The sequence below is a fragment of the Cervus elaphus genome, chromosome 19 (genome assembly GCF_910594005.1).
Source record: "Cervus elaphus chromosome 19, mCerEla1.1, whole genome shotgun sequence".
NCBI lineage: Eukaryota > Metazoa > Chordata > Mammalia > Artiodactyla > Cervidae > Cervus > Cervus elaphus.
In genome coordinates, this window is record NC_057833.1 from 60,598,384 (window position 1) to 60,614,998 (window position 16,615).

General features: G+C 38.8%; 1 protein-coding gene across 5 annotated transcripts in view; it reads left to right on the forward strand.

Moving 5' to 3' along the window:
* Positions 1 to 16,615, forward strand: part of CD200R1 (CD200 receptor 1) — a 68,746-nt gene that overhangs the window by 17,950 nt on the left and 34,181 nt on the right. The window contains exons 1-3 of one of the 5 annotated variants that reach the window (XM_043874026.1): positions 4,141 to 4,183; positions 5,490 to 5,547; positions 7,961 to 8,276. In XM_043874026.1, the coding sequence (XP_043729961.1) occupies positions 8,210 to 8,276 (67 nt within the window). In that variant the 5' untranslated portion in view covers positions 4,141 to 4,183; positions 5,490 to 5,547; positions 7,961 to 8,209. Of the gene's footprint in view, positions 1 to 4,131; positions 4,184 to 5,489; positions 5,548 to 7,960; positions 8,277 to 16,615 lie in introns of those variants that run through there. The other 4 variants (XM_043874024.1, XM_043874022.1, XM_043874023.1 and 1 more) reach the window with 4 other exon arrangements.

Sequence of the window (16,615 nt, forward strand, 5' to 3'; positions counted from 1 at the left end):
CCCAACTACTTTTACCTTGGTGATGTTTGTTGATCTTGAAGAGCTGGCTGAAAAGTTAAGTAGTATTGTGATGCTTTCTTGGGGAAGGAGAGGTAGGGAGACAGGAGAAAATAAAACCATTCCTCACATAGATTGCAACCCAGCTTTCAGGCACCTGGTGGACTAGAGAATCTGTCCTTAACATTGGGTTAAGATGATGCCAGATTGCTAATGTTCAGATTCTTGGGAGAAGTAAATGAGAATCTACTCTAGAGAAAGGTAAAATTGTACAGGGTCTCAAATTATTTCTACAGTTTGGGAAACAAAACTCAGTGGTTGGCACATGAGGAAACCCAACATCACAGAAAGAAATAATAGAAGCAATAGATAATAGAGATATACTCATAGCCACCCTGGGGCTTCCCAGGTGGCTCAGTGATTAAAGAATCTGCCTGCAATGAAGGAAAAGCAAGAGATGAGGGTTAGAGTGTCCTTCCCTGGGTTGGGAAAATCTGGAGTAGGAAATGGTAACCCACTCTTGTACTCTTGCCTGGAGAATAACATGGACAGAGGAGCCTGCTGAGTTAGAGTCCATAGAGTCACAAAGAGTGGACATGACTGAGCACACACTCATATAGCCACTCTAACATTGGCATTCTCAGATACTTTATTCTTTTCAGGCTCAAAGAGACAAAAGACAAAATCAAAAGTTTGGTGGAAAACTAGAAATTTTAAAAAATGACAGCAGATTTGAAGAAAAAGAATCCAATAGACATTTCAGAACATGAAGTAAAGTGCAGTAACCAAAAACTAAGCAGCAGAACTGAAGTCTGAACCCAGGAAATTCAATTTTAGGGACAAGAATCTTAGCAACTACTCTCAAAATTAGGAGAAAAAGTTGTTAACATTCTTAAATGTACAAATTTAACAAAAGTTTAACTAACTTAAACTACTTTCTGATTAATCATTGAAAACATATCATCTTATAAAAAACAATATGGTCAAATATGTGGTTTCGGAATACAAATTTTAAGCCACTGATATAATAAACTATGATCAACAGAACATTAGTTATTTCCTTAGAAATGTTTCATTGAAAATTGAATGAAATTGTAGACAGTTACCAGCTTCTATGATTGATACACCTTTTATATTTTATATTGTTCAGCTTCCCTGGTGGCTCAGATGGTAAAGCATCTGCCTGCAATGCGGGAGACCGGGTTCAATCCCTGGGTAGGGAAGATCCCCTGGAGAAGGAAGTGGCAACCCACTCCAGTACTCTTGCCTGGAAAATTCCATGGACTGTGGAGGCTGGTAGGCTATAGTCCATGGGGTCGCAAAGAGTCGGATATGACTGAGTGACTTCACTTTCACTTTTACCAGAAAGTTGCCCTGAAATGATTTATTAATTTAATACTATCTAGAACATTTAAGGTGATCCCATTTGGCTCAGTCTAGAGATGTTATTTTTTAAAGTTCCTGATTCTTCTCAGAACTTGTAGACCCTTTGATCTACTTCACTGTATATGTTGTTTATTCAACAAATTAACAGAGACAATAACATTTGTAATATCTTCCAATAAATAATAATTTCAAAGGCCCGCTTCAAGCAACAACTGACCAAGTCTTTAATTTGTCTTCATTTTTCTTTTCTGGGGCTTCCCTGATGGCTCAGATGGTAAAGAATCTGCCTGCAACATGGGAAACCTGTGTTTGATCCCTGGGTTGGGAAGATCCCCTGGAGAAGGGGATGGCTACCCACTCAAGTATTCGTGCCTGGAGAATTCTATGGACAGAAGAGCCTGGTGGGCTACAGTCCATGGATTACAAAGAGTCGGACAAGACTGAGTGACTAACACTTTCACTTTTCCTTTTCTAGGAGTCAATTTAAAATTCTTCTGCCTAGAATTTCAAATAGCTCTGCACCAGAAACATTGTGTTCCCCCCTGAAGATCCACTCTCTTCATTTTTTGGTCCTTTGGCCCTGCCAGAGACCACATCCATGGGGTCCATTATTTTTTTACTCCCCCTCAGGCCCCACCAGTGTGGAGGCCAACAGATCTGTGGGAGCCAGAGAATTAGATGAGGAAATCTGTCTCCTTAATCTCTGTCTTCCTGGTCCTGTCTGACCAGCTGCCACCTCCAACCAAAGGTCCAGCTTCAGGCATCAGGGGCTCTCAGATCTGACCGGTAAAATACACCTGCGTAAGAGACTAATTATGCCAACCCTGTGGTGTTTCTGCAGCAAAACTTTTGACTGTTTCCAGGGATCAAATCTTGACCTGACAGTTAATTTTAAGTTTTCAAAAATGCTCCAGTCTGGTAATTAGGGTAAATGGCAAAGCTGTACGAGGTAGCTATAAGATAAAGAGACTAATTCTCTTTTAGGATCCCTAACTTTGAAGTCAGTACTTCTGAAAGAGTTCCAGATGTGTTGTGAGAAGGGGAAAGAGGGTTAGAATGCATGTCTTAGATCAAAGGGGGCAAATTTGAGTAATGGTAATAATTTGACAAAACAAAACCTTGTTAAAATAGTTAATTGTTGAGGATGAAAAAAAGTTGCTGTTCCTTTTTGACTCTAGTAATTAGGGCATTTTGGAGATCAGATAATATGTGTCTCTTTTTCAAATACTTTGCCTGGATGTTGGGTTTATTTATATATTTACTTTTGGCTGCTTGTTGCTGTGGGGGCTTTTCTTTAGTTTTGGCAAGTGGAGGCTACTCTCTAGTTTTGGTGCATGGGCTTCTCATTGTAGTGGCTTCTCTTGTTGCAGAGCATGGGATCTAGGATGCACAGGCTTCAGTAGGTGCTGCTTGTGAGCTCAGTAGTTGCGGCTCCCAAGCTCTAGAGCACAAGCTCAATAGTTGTGGCACACAGGCTTAGTTACTCCATGGCATGTGAGATCTTCCCTGATCAGGGATCGAACCCATATCTCCTGCATTGGTAGGTGGATTCTTTACCACTAAGCCAGCAGAGAAGCCCCTGGATATCGGGTTTTAGCCAAAGTATGACTCAACTTTTCATTCTTTTCTGTTCATTTCTGTATTCTTCTGGGATTCCCCTTTTCAGTTGTCACTCACTTTAGATGAAAATAATATAACTTCCCCTAAAGGTTTTTTGCTTCTCTGAGAATTGTCAGGTATACCGAAGTTGCCAAAATCATCACCAAAGATTCATCAAAGGGTGCATGAGGGGAGTTAGGAGATGCAAACACTGGTTAAGGGGCTGGTCAGGAGTTGAAAAGGACAGGAAAATGGGTTGAGCTGTCCCTTCCCTTTCTAATGCCACAGGAAAGGGATATTTCTCTGGCCAGCACTTCTCCCCTTCCTCCATGTCCAATTTCTCTTTGGGAAGTGGAGTAACATGTTAGCATGTTAATATACTCCATAATCAAAACCTCAAAGTGTATCTATTCCTGAATTTGCTATTAAGTTTATAAAAACATTAGTTTCAGTTTTACCACCAGGGGGCAGCAGAGAGTGATCTCACTGCAAATAGTGATTAGAGACAGCAGTTTCTCTCTCCTCTGTCTCTCTCCCTCCCTCCCGCGCTCCATAAGTTCATTTTCTCTCTCTCTCCAAAACAGACAAACTGTGACGTTGTAAGAGTGCCCAAATGGAAGAAAGAGTGAGTGAACAGATGAACAGATTTAGTAAGTGTGACAAGTATGGGAGATGTATTAGAGTTAAGACAGAGTCAAAAAATAGGTAGCAAAGTAATTTGCTACATAATTAAAAGACAGATTTGGAGTGAGATTTCTTGGGCTTGAATCCTATTTCCATCACTTACTAGCTGTGTGATTGGACATTTTACTTAACCTCTCTGGCTCTGGTTTCCCCAACTGTAAAATGGGGATAATAATGATTCTACCTCACAGGGTTGTTGAGACGGTTAAATGAGGCCATGTTATAAAATGCTTAGAACAGGACTATTTACTGTGGACATGACCAGTGAGGTCTAGCATTGATATTTTTAACAAAATATAAGAATATAAGATATGGTTATTAATTTCTCTATTCTGGTTTTACTTGTTTGTTTGATATTGCATACAATTTATTTTCAAATATTATTTCTTAATTTTTTTGTACAATTTATGAACTTATTTTGAAAAATAATAATTACCTCTTATCTATGTTTTGTCTAACTTAAAGGAGAATTATGGAGGTATAACATCAACTTTATGGTAGAAGTGAAATTTTCAAGGTAAATATCAATGACATAGTCAAATGTAAAAAATAGCAATACATATTTTGTTAGGCTCTTTTAAGTTACTCATCAGTAATGATTTAGTGATTATGCATGGAAGAAGATCTAGGACTTCAGATAGGTCTTCAGAGCAGGATCAGGGAAGATTGCAGAGAAGCGAATTAGAGAATAGGGAAATAGGATGTGGCTAGGAGAACAGCCATTTTATGCAATCATACATTGAATTATAGTGCCTCTGTCATAACCATGAGGGCGGGGAGGAAATAAAATAAGGAGTGGAGTGTTGTAGAGTTTGAATTATTTTAAATTCTTCACATTGGGCATTGTTCTTTATACTCCATGAAATAGTTATATTAGCACTTGGGTAGTGGTAGGACAGGGTAAACTGAGGGACTTGGGACTAAGTGTTTAGTAGCACATGTGAGTTTGTGTGTACATGTGTATATACACATGCAAGTTCAGTTCAGTTCAGTTCAGTTGCTCAGTCATGTCCGGCTCTGCGACCCCATGAATCACAGCACGCCAGGCCTCCCTGTCCATCACCAACTCCTGGAGTTTACTCAAGCTCATGTCCACCAAGTAGGTGATGCCATCCACATGCAAAGGGAAGGGCAAATCAGCCCACCTATCTAAGTCAGAATGTTCACAGAGAGTAAAAATGACAAGGCAAGTAGGTATTGGCCAATTTCTGCAAGGATGCACATCCAGAGAATTCAGCTAAGGAAGGAAGGGCAGGCAGGGACTTCAATTCTAGGCAGACAAGACTCAAATCCAAGAGGCAAAAGAGCAGGCAACGGAGAACAGGTGTCAGAAATAAAAGGCTATTAGAATCTGTGCAGTAAATATTCAAGATCCATGCAAAGCCATTATATAATGGAGAGGGGTACCAAGGGCAAGATGACAACATCTTAACTGGTTTCAGTTGTGGGCTAAGCATGACTCTGACATTGGAGACAAAGAGATATACACCTTCCTAGAAGAAGTTTACTTCAAAAGTATTTATAGGCAGATAAATAAATTTTTTGAATAAATCAACAGTACAAATTTGGGGGCATTATGAGAAGGAAATGGCAACCCACTCCAGTATTCTTGCCTGGAAAATCCCATGGACTGAGGATCCTGGTAGGCTACAGTCCATGGGGTTGCAAAGAGTCGGGCACGACTAAGCGACTTCACTTCACTTCACTTCATGTCTTAAAGCAGCTCTAACTTGCCAAAGTTTACTAGGCCTTTTGTTTTGGCCACTGCAATGTTAAACAGCATGACATTGTTCTGTTTGTCTCTTGTGTGCACTGATTCATAGTATTAAAGAGGAGTTGGAAGACTGCTGGAGCAAAAGGTTTGAGTTTCTGGCTTGAGAGGTATGTTTTTCTTGATCTTTCCATCATTTGCTCTGCTTTTGGGGACCCCAGGGGCACACCTAAGGAGAATCTGAGTGCTTTATATTTTTCAGAGATGTGCATATACTAGACAAGCACATATTTCTCTTATTCTATTGACTTCCATGGCATATCTTTAGTGCATGGTTATGCTAACAAGCTCTTGGTCTCTTCATTGCTTTGCATAAGAGGTCAAGGTGGGAGCTGGGGGGTTGGGGGAATGGGATTTTGGGATGGAAGGGATATAAGAGTGGGGAGAGAGGGCCTCCTCCCTCCAAATCTATTCTGAGAATTCTATGGGTTTTCACACCACTCACTTGACTTTTAAAATGCTGATTGTACATTGTGGTCAGATCTGAGATGAGTGCGTCTTTAAAGTTGTTGCCTGAAATTTCAAGCCAGAGGAGTTAGAATGGAAAGAATGGAGGGCTGGCAAATATGAAATATGAGTTTTACTCCCCGCTGTGTCATCAGGCAGATCATGTAATCCTTTTGTGTTCTGGTTTGGCTGTGTCATCAAAAAGGCATTAAAATGAATGATCGTCAAGAATTTTTGCTGACCTGAGAAAATGGTCATGTCAATATAATATTAAATGAAAAGGAAGGTAATAGACTTGATTAAGAAACTTGCCCATTATCATCCAGCTGCTGCTGCTAAGTCGTTTCAGTCGTGTCTGACTCTGTACGACCCCATAGACGGCAGCCCACCAGGCTCCCCCGTCCCTGGGATTCTCCAGGCAAGAACACTGGAGTGGGTTGCCATTTCCTTCTCCAATGCAGGAAAGTGAAAAGTGAAAGTGAAGTTGCTCAGTGCTGTCTGACTCTTTGAGACCCCATGGACTGCAGCCTACCAGGCTCCTCCGTCCATGGGATTTTCCAGGCAAAGAGTACTGGAGTGGGTTGCCATTGCCTTCCCCATATCATCCAGCAGAGAGATTCAATCCAATGCCTCTTCTAGTATTCCAAGTTTGCGAACACCTGATTTCATTGCCTTAATCAAACTGACTCACTGGAAGAAAAGCTTGAGAAGGGGCAGAGAGGAAATACATATATTACTGTTTGGCAAGAGGCAAGATGGAACAGCTAGCTTAAAAAAAAAATGCATGTTGTTTAATTTTTTCCTGTTTGCAATGGTTTCTTCCCCTTCCTGGAGAGTTTTGCCTTGTGGTATGGAACTCTTCACACAGAGAGGAGTTTTTTCCCTCCTAAACGTAATCTAAATATATACGAATAGTAACATTAAGACAGTTTTCATTTTTATTTTTTTGGCAAATCTAAATTTCAGATGTGTGGCAACTAAGCATGAATATTTATTTGTAGTTTGATTCATATGACACATTCTAGCTCTTCAAACATGAAAGTGAATGGAAATAAGTACCGAATTGTGATAGACAGAATAATGCTCCCCTACAAGATATCCCTCATAGCTTAGTTGCTAAAGAATCTACCTGCAATGCAGGAGACCTGGGTTCGATTCCTGAGTCAGGAAGATCCCCTGGAGAAGGAAATGGCAATCCACTCCAGTATTCTTGCCTGGAAAATCCCATGGACAGAGGAGCCTGGCGGGCTACAGTCCATGGGGTCGCAAGAGCTGGACACGACTTAGCGACTAAACCACCACCATACTAAACCACCACTACAAGATATCCATGTCCTAACCTCTGAAACTTGTAAATGTGTAGCCTTACACAGGAAATGGGACTTTGCAGATGTGGTTAAGTTAAGGATTTTGAGATGGGGAGGTAATCCTGGATTACTTGGAGGGTCCAATATAATCACAAAGGTCTCTATAAGAGGGAGGCAGGAGAGTTACCATCAGAGAAGATGTAACAAAGAACAGTGGTGGGAATTATGCAGCCATGAGACTCAGAGTCTAAGTGTCCCCTAGGCAAAGAACAGATTCTCTCAGATGTCTAGAAAGAATGCAGCCTTGACAATACCTAGATATTAGCTCTACAGGATCTATTTTGAACTTCAGACCTCTAGAACTGTACAGTGATTAATCTGTGTTGTTTTAAGCCACTCAGTTTGTGGTAACTTATTACAGTAATAATAGGAAAGTAATACATTTATGATGCTTCTAGAGTTGTGTGTGACTCCCAAAATCACACAAGAATTTTCAAGCAAAAATCTTTTATTTCAAGCTTGGTTACTAAGACTGTACACCTCTTCAACCTGGAGATAACTTTTAAAAGTTACGACGAAATTTACAGGGATGGGCCAAATATAGATAAATATCTTGTTTTACCCTTTAAACCAAGTTTAGACAAATCAGTTTGTCTTGGGCACATTCAGTGCCTTACTGTAGAGTTTATCTGTGTATAGCAGAAGTGAGAGGAGGACCAATGAGCTGAAAGATAACTCAATCAATCTGCTTCCTCTGTCTTTGCTTCAGGCTTCATACAGGAAATCTATTGCTGTGTCAAGTTCCAGAGAAGTTTCTTCTGTTCCAAGTTACTAATCTGGCTGAAACACATAGAGTTGAAGGAAGGGGCTAGGAGGAAAGAAGTGCTGTGCTGCTAATGGGCTAAGAAGATCCAGTACGGAAGAGTCAATCAGACAGAGCCTCACCATGTCCACAGCTCCTTTTACACCTGTGTGGAGGAACAGTGCTGAGTGAAGGGCACAAAATAAGGAAACAGAAATGCCCTGTGCTTGGATAACTTCTGATCTTCAGCTACGACTAATTTTGACTCTCTTCTTAGTTGCAGGTGAGTTTGAGTTTTCTTTGGGAGGGTAACAGGAGAACGACAGGTGAGAAACGTGGTCACAGCTTTTCCTGAGCTTCCTTTGCCTTTCTTATGGGGGCAGAGCACAGCAGTTACAGTCAGAGTTATGGGGGAGGGGAGAGTTTCCTCCTAGATTTACTTCACTTTTTTATTCTTATTTTCTCCTTTGTCTTGCTTATTTTATTTTGTATCCTACTACATATATCTATACTTTACCCCACTGCCTACTTCCTCATTCCCCCTACCCCTTTTTAGGGTGAGGCAGAATAAATTACTTTCTAGTAGCAATCCAAGTCACCTGAGGAAAGCAGAACTATTTTCGTCTCCTCTTCTTAAACAATTTAATAATCCCAATCTATTTATGTCTGTATTGTTAACAGTATAAATTAGGAAAGTTTATTGCTTTCTTGTCACTTTCGATGACCAGGCACTTTTAAAAATATAACACATTCAGAAGTTTGATGTCGTGTCTGTGATGTAGGTCCGTATTTATTTTAATATGTGTGGGCTGTCAGAGACTCTTTCTGGATTAGAAGACACACTCTTCAACATCTAGGTTCCTGCAAGAGTTGTGGAGAAATTGGGGCTGTTGTGGGGGTGTCCTGGTTTCACTACAGAGGGTTGGTAGGAGTTGACGTAGGAGGGAGTTTTCAGGTTTCACTTTTAGTTGATGGGAGCAGCTGCAGGGAAACACTTGGTTTTAAATTTTATAGTTTAGTAATTCAAAGGAAAAAAAGGTATTTTTTTCTCATATAAATGATTTTAAAACTGCCTGTCTTCCAGCAAAACATCTGCTTTTCCTCATTTAGGTGAGCACACCTAAAGTAACTATGCTGTATTACTGAACTTTTCTATGGAGTGCTTTCACATAATTTTTCTCCTTTGATCTGCACAGCAACCCAGCGAAGTAGCCATAGAAGACATTTCTCCACCTTACAAAGGTAGAAACTGAGGTATAGAGAGGTGAAATTTGTCCAAGTTTATACTACTAGTATATGACAGTCATTCCTAGTACTAATATATGTTTGTAAGCATCAGTAAACATCTGAGTAGGCAGTTTTCCTCAATACTTAGTCTTTATGCTTCTTACTAACAAGCACCATTAAGTCAATACTTAGTTATAAACTGAGTGGAGTATTTACTCATTTAAAAAAAATCGAATGATCTGAATCTTTCAGTAGTTGAGATCTTGTTGAAGAAAGTTTTTATAGACACCTGTACAAGACCCAACTTGGCAAGGAATGTCAGCTAGACAATGAGTTATTTATGTTAAGCTGCAATATGACTTTGGGGTAAAAGAAAAAAAAATCATGATTAAAACATAATCAATAATTTTGAATTTGATAGTTTAAAGGTTTGGATTTTAAAACTATTTCTAACCACAGCTAGGAAATATTACCAATATCAAATCTCTGAAATCTGTGCTTCTATAATTATAATGTTATCAGAATATTTAAGAGAAAGATATGGAAAAGCAAATTACATTTTGGGCAGTGATTTGACATGATAAGTTCACCATGAAATAATTCAGAATGATGATATGCAAAGCCCTTGGGGCATGAGTTTATATCTTTATTACTAATACTGCTTTGTTATTAATACTGCCAAAGAGAAATAACTCACTTTATTAGACAAGACAAACTCATAAAGGAGAAAGAGAGCTAATGACTTCACTGTAAGACATGCCATTAAAAAAAAAATTATTTACTTTTTTGTTTACTTATTTGCTTGTAAATTCAAGTAATGTGGTAGTTGATGGATAAGATTTATTAAGAAAGTGCCTGAGAGGGAAAAATAAAAAGAATGCTAATCATTCATTGCAGAGAAAAGATCTCTAGCCCTGTATCTAGTCTCCTTCCCTCAAACTCCCTTTACCCCAGGCCACATCTTTCTTTTTATTTTATACTATTGTCTTCTAGATTTTTTTCTTGTTTTCAAATTATATTTTGATGTCCCCATCAAACAACTCTTTTCTTTGATGAAAGTCACTAATATTGAGATTATGAGTTACTGGAAAGAAATCCTCCATTTTTTTTCTTCTTTGGGCTAATTTTAACCATTTATTATTATCTTCCAATAGGGGGCAGGTAGTCACAAGAGGAGATAAAAATCAAGGCAGGGCTGAGTGGCAGCTTCAGCAGGTTTGCAAAAGAAGGAAAAAGAGATTAAAAGCAATGTGAAAAAGATGTTTGTCCTCAGTGATTTCAGTCTTCTCTTCCTTTTCTAATTTTTAATAGCTATGAATTTCCACATTATAGTAATTTTTAGGTGTGGTATCCTCTAAACATCCATGCTTAAGCAATTAATAAATGGTCAATATTGAAACCAGATTGGTTGTATTCTTTGTAGCCAAAGATGGAAAAGCTCTATACAGTCAGCAAAAAAAAGACCTGGAGCTGACTATGGCTCAGAACATCAGCTTCTTATTGCAAAATTCAGGCTTAAATTGAAGAAAGTAAGGAAAACTGCTAGGTCATTCAGGTATGACCTAAATCAAATCCCTTATGATTATACAGTGGAGGTGATGAATAGATTCAAGGGATTAGGTCTGGTGGACAGTGCCTGAAGAACTATGGACAGAGGTTCGTAACATTGTACAGGAGTCAGTGACTGAAACCATTCCAAAGAAAAAAGAAATGCAAAAAAGGCAAAGTGGTTGTCTGAGGAGGCTTTACAAATAGCTGAGAAAAGAAGAGAAATGAAAAGCAAGGGAGAAAGGGAAAGATATATCCAACTGAATGCAGAGTTCCAGAGAATAGCAGGGAGAGATAAGAAGACCTTCTTATGTGAACAATGCAAAGAAATAGAGGAAAACAATAGAATGGAAAAAACTAGAGATTTCTTCAAGAAGATTGGGGACATCAAGGGAATATTTCATGCAGTGATGGGCACAATGAAGGACAGAAATGGTAAGGACCTAACAGAAGCAGAAGATATTAAAAAGAGGTGGCAAGAATACACACAAAAAAGAACTGCACAAAAAAGGTCTTAATGACCCAGATAACCACGATAGTGTGGTCGCTCACCTAGATCCAGACATCCTGAATGTGAAGAAGTCAAGTGACCTTAGGAAGCATTACTATGAACAAAGATAGTGGAGGTGATGGAATTCCAGTAGAACTATTTCAAATCCTAAAAGATGATGCTGTTAAAGTGCTGCTCTCAATATGTCAGCAAATTTGGAAAACTCAGCAGTGGCCACAGGATTGGAAAAGGTCAATTTTCATTCCAATCTCAAAGTAAGGCAGTGCCAAAGAATGTTCAAACTACCATACAGTTGAGCTCATTTCTCATTTTAATAAGGTTATGCTCAAAATCCTTCAAGCTAGGCTTCAGTAGTATGTGACCTGAGAACTTCCAGATGGACAAGTTGGGTTTAGAAAAGGCAGAGGAAACAAATATCAAATTGTCAATATTTGTTGGACCATAGAGAAAGCAAGGGAATTCCAGAAAAACATCTGCTTCATTGACTATGCTAAAGCCTTTGACTGTGTGGATGACAACAAACTGTGGAAAATTCTTAAAGAGATGGGAATATCAGACTACCTTATCTGCCTCCTGAGAAACCTGGATACTTTGGCCACCTGATGCAAAGAGCTGACTCATTAGAAAAGAGCCTGAGGCTGTGAAAAATGAAGGCAGAAGGAGAAGAGGCCGATAAAGGGTGAGATGGTTGGCATTGTTGATTCAATGGGCGTGAGTTTGAGCAAACTCCAGGATATAGTGAAGGAAGGGAAGACTGGCGTGCTGCAGTCCATAGTGTCGCAAAGAGTTGGAAATGACTGAGCAACTGAACAACAACAACAAATCCTTTTGGCATCTGCAGATTTTGGCATCTGCATAATCTCTTATTTTGCCCCTCATACTGATAATTTGTTTCTTCTCTTTGTCAATCTGGTTAGAGGTTATTGATTGCATATATATTGTGTGTGTGTGTGTGTGAGAGAGAGAGAGACAGACAGAGAAAGAGAATAGGGCCTAAAAATTATTTGCCATCTACATTAGAGAGATCAAGCTAAAATGAAACAAATGGAGAACATTTTAAATCAGTCAGTCTTGAAATGGTGTTGGAGTTATTGAAGGCTTTCTGGAGGAGAAGGGTCTTGAATGATAGGTTTGTATAGATGGGGAAATAGAGGAATTGGGAGGAGCAGGTGTGCAACATGATCAAAGGCAGGTGGTTCAGGGAGAGAAAGAACTGTAGCTTGATATAACAGAGATTGTTATATGATCTCAGGAAATAAGGCTACATTTCAGGAATCCTTAATCAGTAAACAAAAGAACTTGGAAACTGTAACTTTTGGGGGAAATAATATAATAAAATAATATTTTGGAAAAAATGTGGCAGCAGTATCTCACTGAGTGGGAGTGGCACTTGGCAAAGCTTTATTTTGAAGCAGGAGCAAGGGTTCTTACCCTTGAATTTCCATTTTAGGAAGGCCCATGGTATCACTGAGAGTCATTGGCGGCTAAGAAGGGAATTTTCTTTGCAGAGGAAGATGTTAAATTCAATCTAGAGATGGCAAACACACAGGATGAAAATCTCTATTGGTACTTGGAAGTATAGCACATTCCAGGCTTCATGAATTATTCATGGTGGAGGATCCCACAAAAAGAGTACACATTGAGATAAAAATAACAGAATAAGCTCTAGAGATTTTTGGATTTGGGTTCTAGGAATGATAATTATTTCTTCTTCTTTATAACAGAGAATAAGATCTGAGAAGAGGTGGGGAAGGAGACACTCTGTAGTATAGATGGAATGCTTCACTTTAAATAAGAGGACAGAAGCTCTTCTGAAATTGCAGACTAAGATGAGAAGCTGTATGTGGAGATGCTAATAGGTTGAGGATAGAAATAAGGAAATGGGAACAAATCAGAGAATTCCACAGGAGGTAAATTCCCTTCCAACAAAGTCATGAGTACTCCAGTTAATGGTGCTAGTTAATAAAATAACTCGGTTGTCATTTGGTTTTCTGCTGTATCTGAAAAATCAATCTGTACAGTGATTAAGATGCAGTAACCATGGATATACTTTTGCCTCTTCCCCTTGTTGTCATCAACACAGATTTGAAATTCCTAAATAGGATTAGGGAGCAGATCTGTGGCTACAAAATGACTTGGGTCTGTGTGATGCTAATTGCTCCTAAGAATCAAACCATTACATTTTTAATAGTTATAAACTTTAAAAGTTGAGTTTTAAGCAGAGAAAGTTTATTGATGAGGATTCTTGGAAGCAGCAGCTGGAAAATAGGGCAAGGCAGCAGAGGGAGAAGTCCAGCAATCCCAACCATGACACCCTCATCTGACTGCATGTGGCTTTCTAGAGTTAGAGTGGCTCCAGAGAGGCTCTGCATTGAATCAGAATGTCTTATGGGCCTTATACCTCCAAATTAGTCAACAGATATGGACTGCTCTGGGAAAAGTCTGACTTTGCATGGGATAACTGAGATGATTTCTGAAGGTGTGAGAACTGAAGGCCGTCTGCTGACAGTGCTCCTAACAGCAGGAGCAAAAAGTCATTCCTAAAATAGGATTCTGGGTACATGTACTATCTCCACCATAGCTGCTGTTTCAAATATTCTTCATTCCTTCCTGAATTTCTGAGTTTCTGTCTGGTGCTATTTCCCTTCAACCTAAATAACTTCTATTATCCTCACTAGTAGTGTAGTCCTGCTGGCGAGGAGTTTTCTTAGTTTCCTTTTTTCTGAATATGCTTCATTCTTGCATATTTACTCTTGCATATTTTTGCTTGATATAGAATTCTGGTTGACTTTTTTCTTTCTCCATTTTAAAAATGTTGTTTCCCCATTTCTGATGAAAAGTTGGCAGACTCTCAGAACATTAATGTGTCATGTTTTTTTCTGGCCGCTTTCAAGATTTTTTTCATTGTCAGTTCTCACCACTTTTAATATGTCTATGTATGGTTATTTTTATATTTATCCTACTTGAGGATTACTGAAATTGTTGAATCTGTAAATTTATGCTTCTTGGTAAATTTAGGGAAATTTTTAATCACTACTTTCTCCAAATATTTATCTATCAGCTTTCTATGTTAGAAGTTCTGCTACTTCATTGAAGGCTCTTGTGGCTATTATAGGTTTTTTGTTTTTGTTTTTTCTTTCAGTTATTTTTTTTTTCTCTCTGCTCTTCAGATTGGATAACTTCTATTGATTTTTAAGTTTGATAACAATTTCTTCTCTCATTTCTATTCTTCTGTTAAGGCCATCTTGTATTTTTCTATTTTATAGTTTCCATTTATTTTGTAACTTGTTTCTTTTCTTTCGGTTGAGGTTTTTCTGTTTCTTCATTCATTGTGAACCTATTTTCTTTTATATCACTGAGAATAGTTTAATCTCTACTTTATGGTACTTGTCTGATAATTGCAATATCTGGGTCAATTTGAGGTTTATCTCCTTTTAATGTTTTTTTTTTTTTCCTCCTAAAAATGGGTCACAATTTCCTGGTTCTCTGTACAGTGAGTAAATTTATTTATATTGTGAATATTACATCTTAGAGACTATATTTTGTTATATTACTTTGTTGATTTTTATTTTCCGAAAACATTTAACTTGGTGGAACTCAAACTAAAAACTCTCTTTTGGACAATATTTTAAACCTCAGTGCTTTTACCTTTAGTTGGTTGGCTTAAGTATGTCCTGCCATGTGGGGCTTGGGATTAGCCAGAGATGTGCATGCAGTTTATATAAGGAGTTTGAACTCTTGCTTTCTGCCTCTCTCAATTTCAAGAGACCAAGGTTGCCCTGAAATCTATCTTTTTGTTCTTCAGAAAACCGTGAATTTTTTTTTTCCTCTTAGAGTTTTAGCTGTCCAGTTTCCTGCCAGCTGCGGCATTTCCTGGGACTAGAAGTGGTAAATATGGGAACATTTCCTTCTCTCAAGGATTAATACCCCTCAAAAATCTTGCTTTTTCTACTTTCCAGTGGCTTCAGATAGCTTTTATATTTTGTCCAGAATTTCCAGTTGTTATTGTGTTGAAGCTTACAGGGCCATAAACCAAGTGGAATTTTCTTAGTCTGTCTTTTTAATATCATTGTGATTCTTTAAATATCATTGTGTTTTTATGAACTGATGTTGATTTGGTTGGCTGTATTGTCTTAGATGTTGAAATTTAATATTCAGTTCAGTTCAGTTCAGTCACTCAGTTGTGTCTGGCTCTTTGTGACCCCATGGACTGCAGCACGCCAGGCTTCCCTGTCTATCACCAACTCTCAGAGTTTAATCAAACTCATGTCCATCAAGTTGGTGGTGCCATCCAACCATCTCATCCTCTGTTGTCCCCTTCTCCTCCTGCCTTTGATCTTTCCCAGCATCAGGGTCTTTTCTAATGAGTTAGCTCTTCCTATCAGGTGGCCAAAGTGTTGGAGCTTCAGCATTAGTCCTTCCAGTGAATATTCAGGATTGATTTCCTTTATGACTGACTGGTTTGATCTCTGCTATCCAAGGGAATCTCAAAAGTCTTCTCCAACACCACAGTTCAAAAGCATCAATTGTTTGGTGCTAAGCCTTCTTTATGGTCCAACTCTCACATCCATACATGACTACTGGAGAAACCATAGCTTTGACTATACATACCTTTGTTGGCAAAGTGATGTCTCTGCTTTTTACTATGCTGTCTAGATTTGTCATAGCTTTTCTTCCAAAGAGTAAACATCTTTTAATTTCATGGCTGCAGGAGAGGAAAATGGTTAATAGCATCAAAATATGCCAAGCAGTCCAGGAGCTTAAGCACTGAAGAAAGGCCTAAAGGTTGACTGTAAAGGGCCTGGTGACGTTCAAAATTGTGGCCTGAATGGAAGGACGTAGGAGCCACAAGATTGCTAACCTTGAGAAGGGTGTGGGTGGATAGGAAATGGAGGCTGTGAGTTCAGACCACTATTTCTAGAAGTTTGGCAGCAAAGAAAGGAGATAGGATCACAGCTAGAAGGAGAAAGCAGAATCTGATTTTTTTTTCTGTCAACAGAGGGGAGCCTAAGTGTGTTTAAAGGGTGTTCTCACATAAAGTTTTAAGTTGCTTAGTGATTTCCTTTCTTTGTCCTTGCCATTTTGTTACTTTACCATGGAATACTATGCCATCTTTCCCTATGGTTTATGAATCTGCCTGCATTTCAGGGAATGTAGTTTCGATCCCTGGGTTGGGAAGATCTCCTGGAGGAGGAAATGGCAACCCACTCCAGTATTCTTGTCTGGAAAATCCCATGGACAGAGAAGCTTGATAGGCTACAGTCCATGGGGTCAAAAAGAGTGGAACACGACTGAGCACACATGAGTTATTATATAATTTGAGACTATCTGGTCTT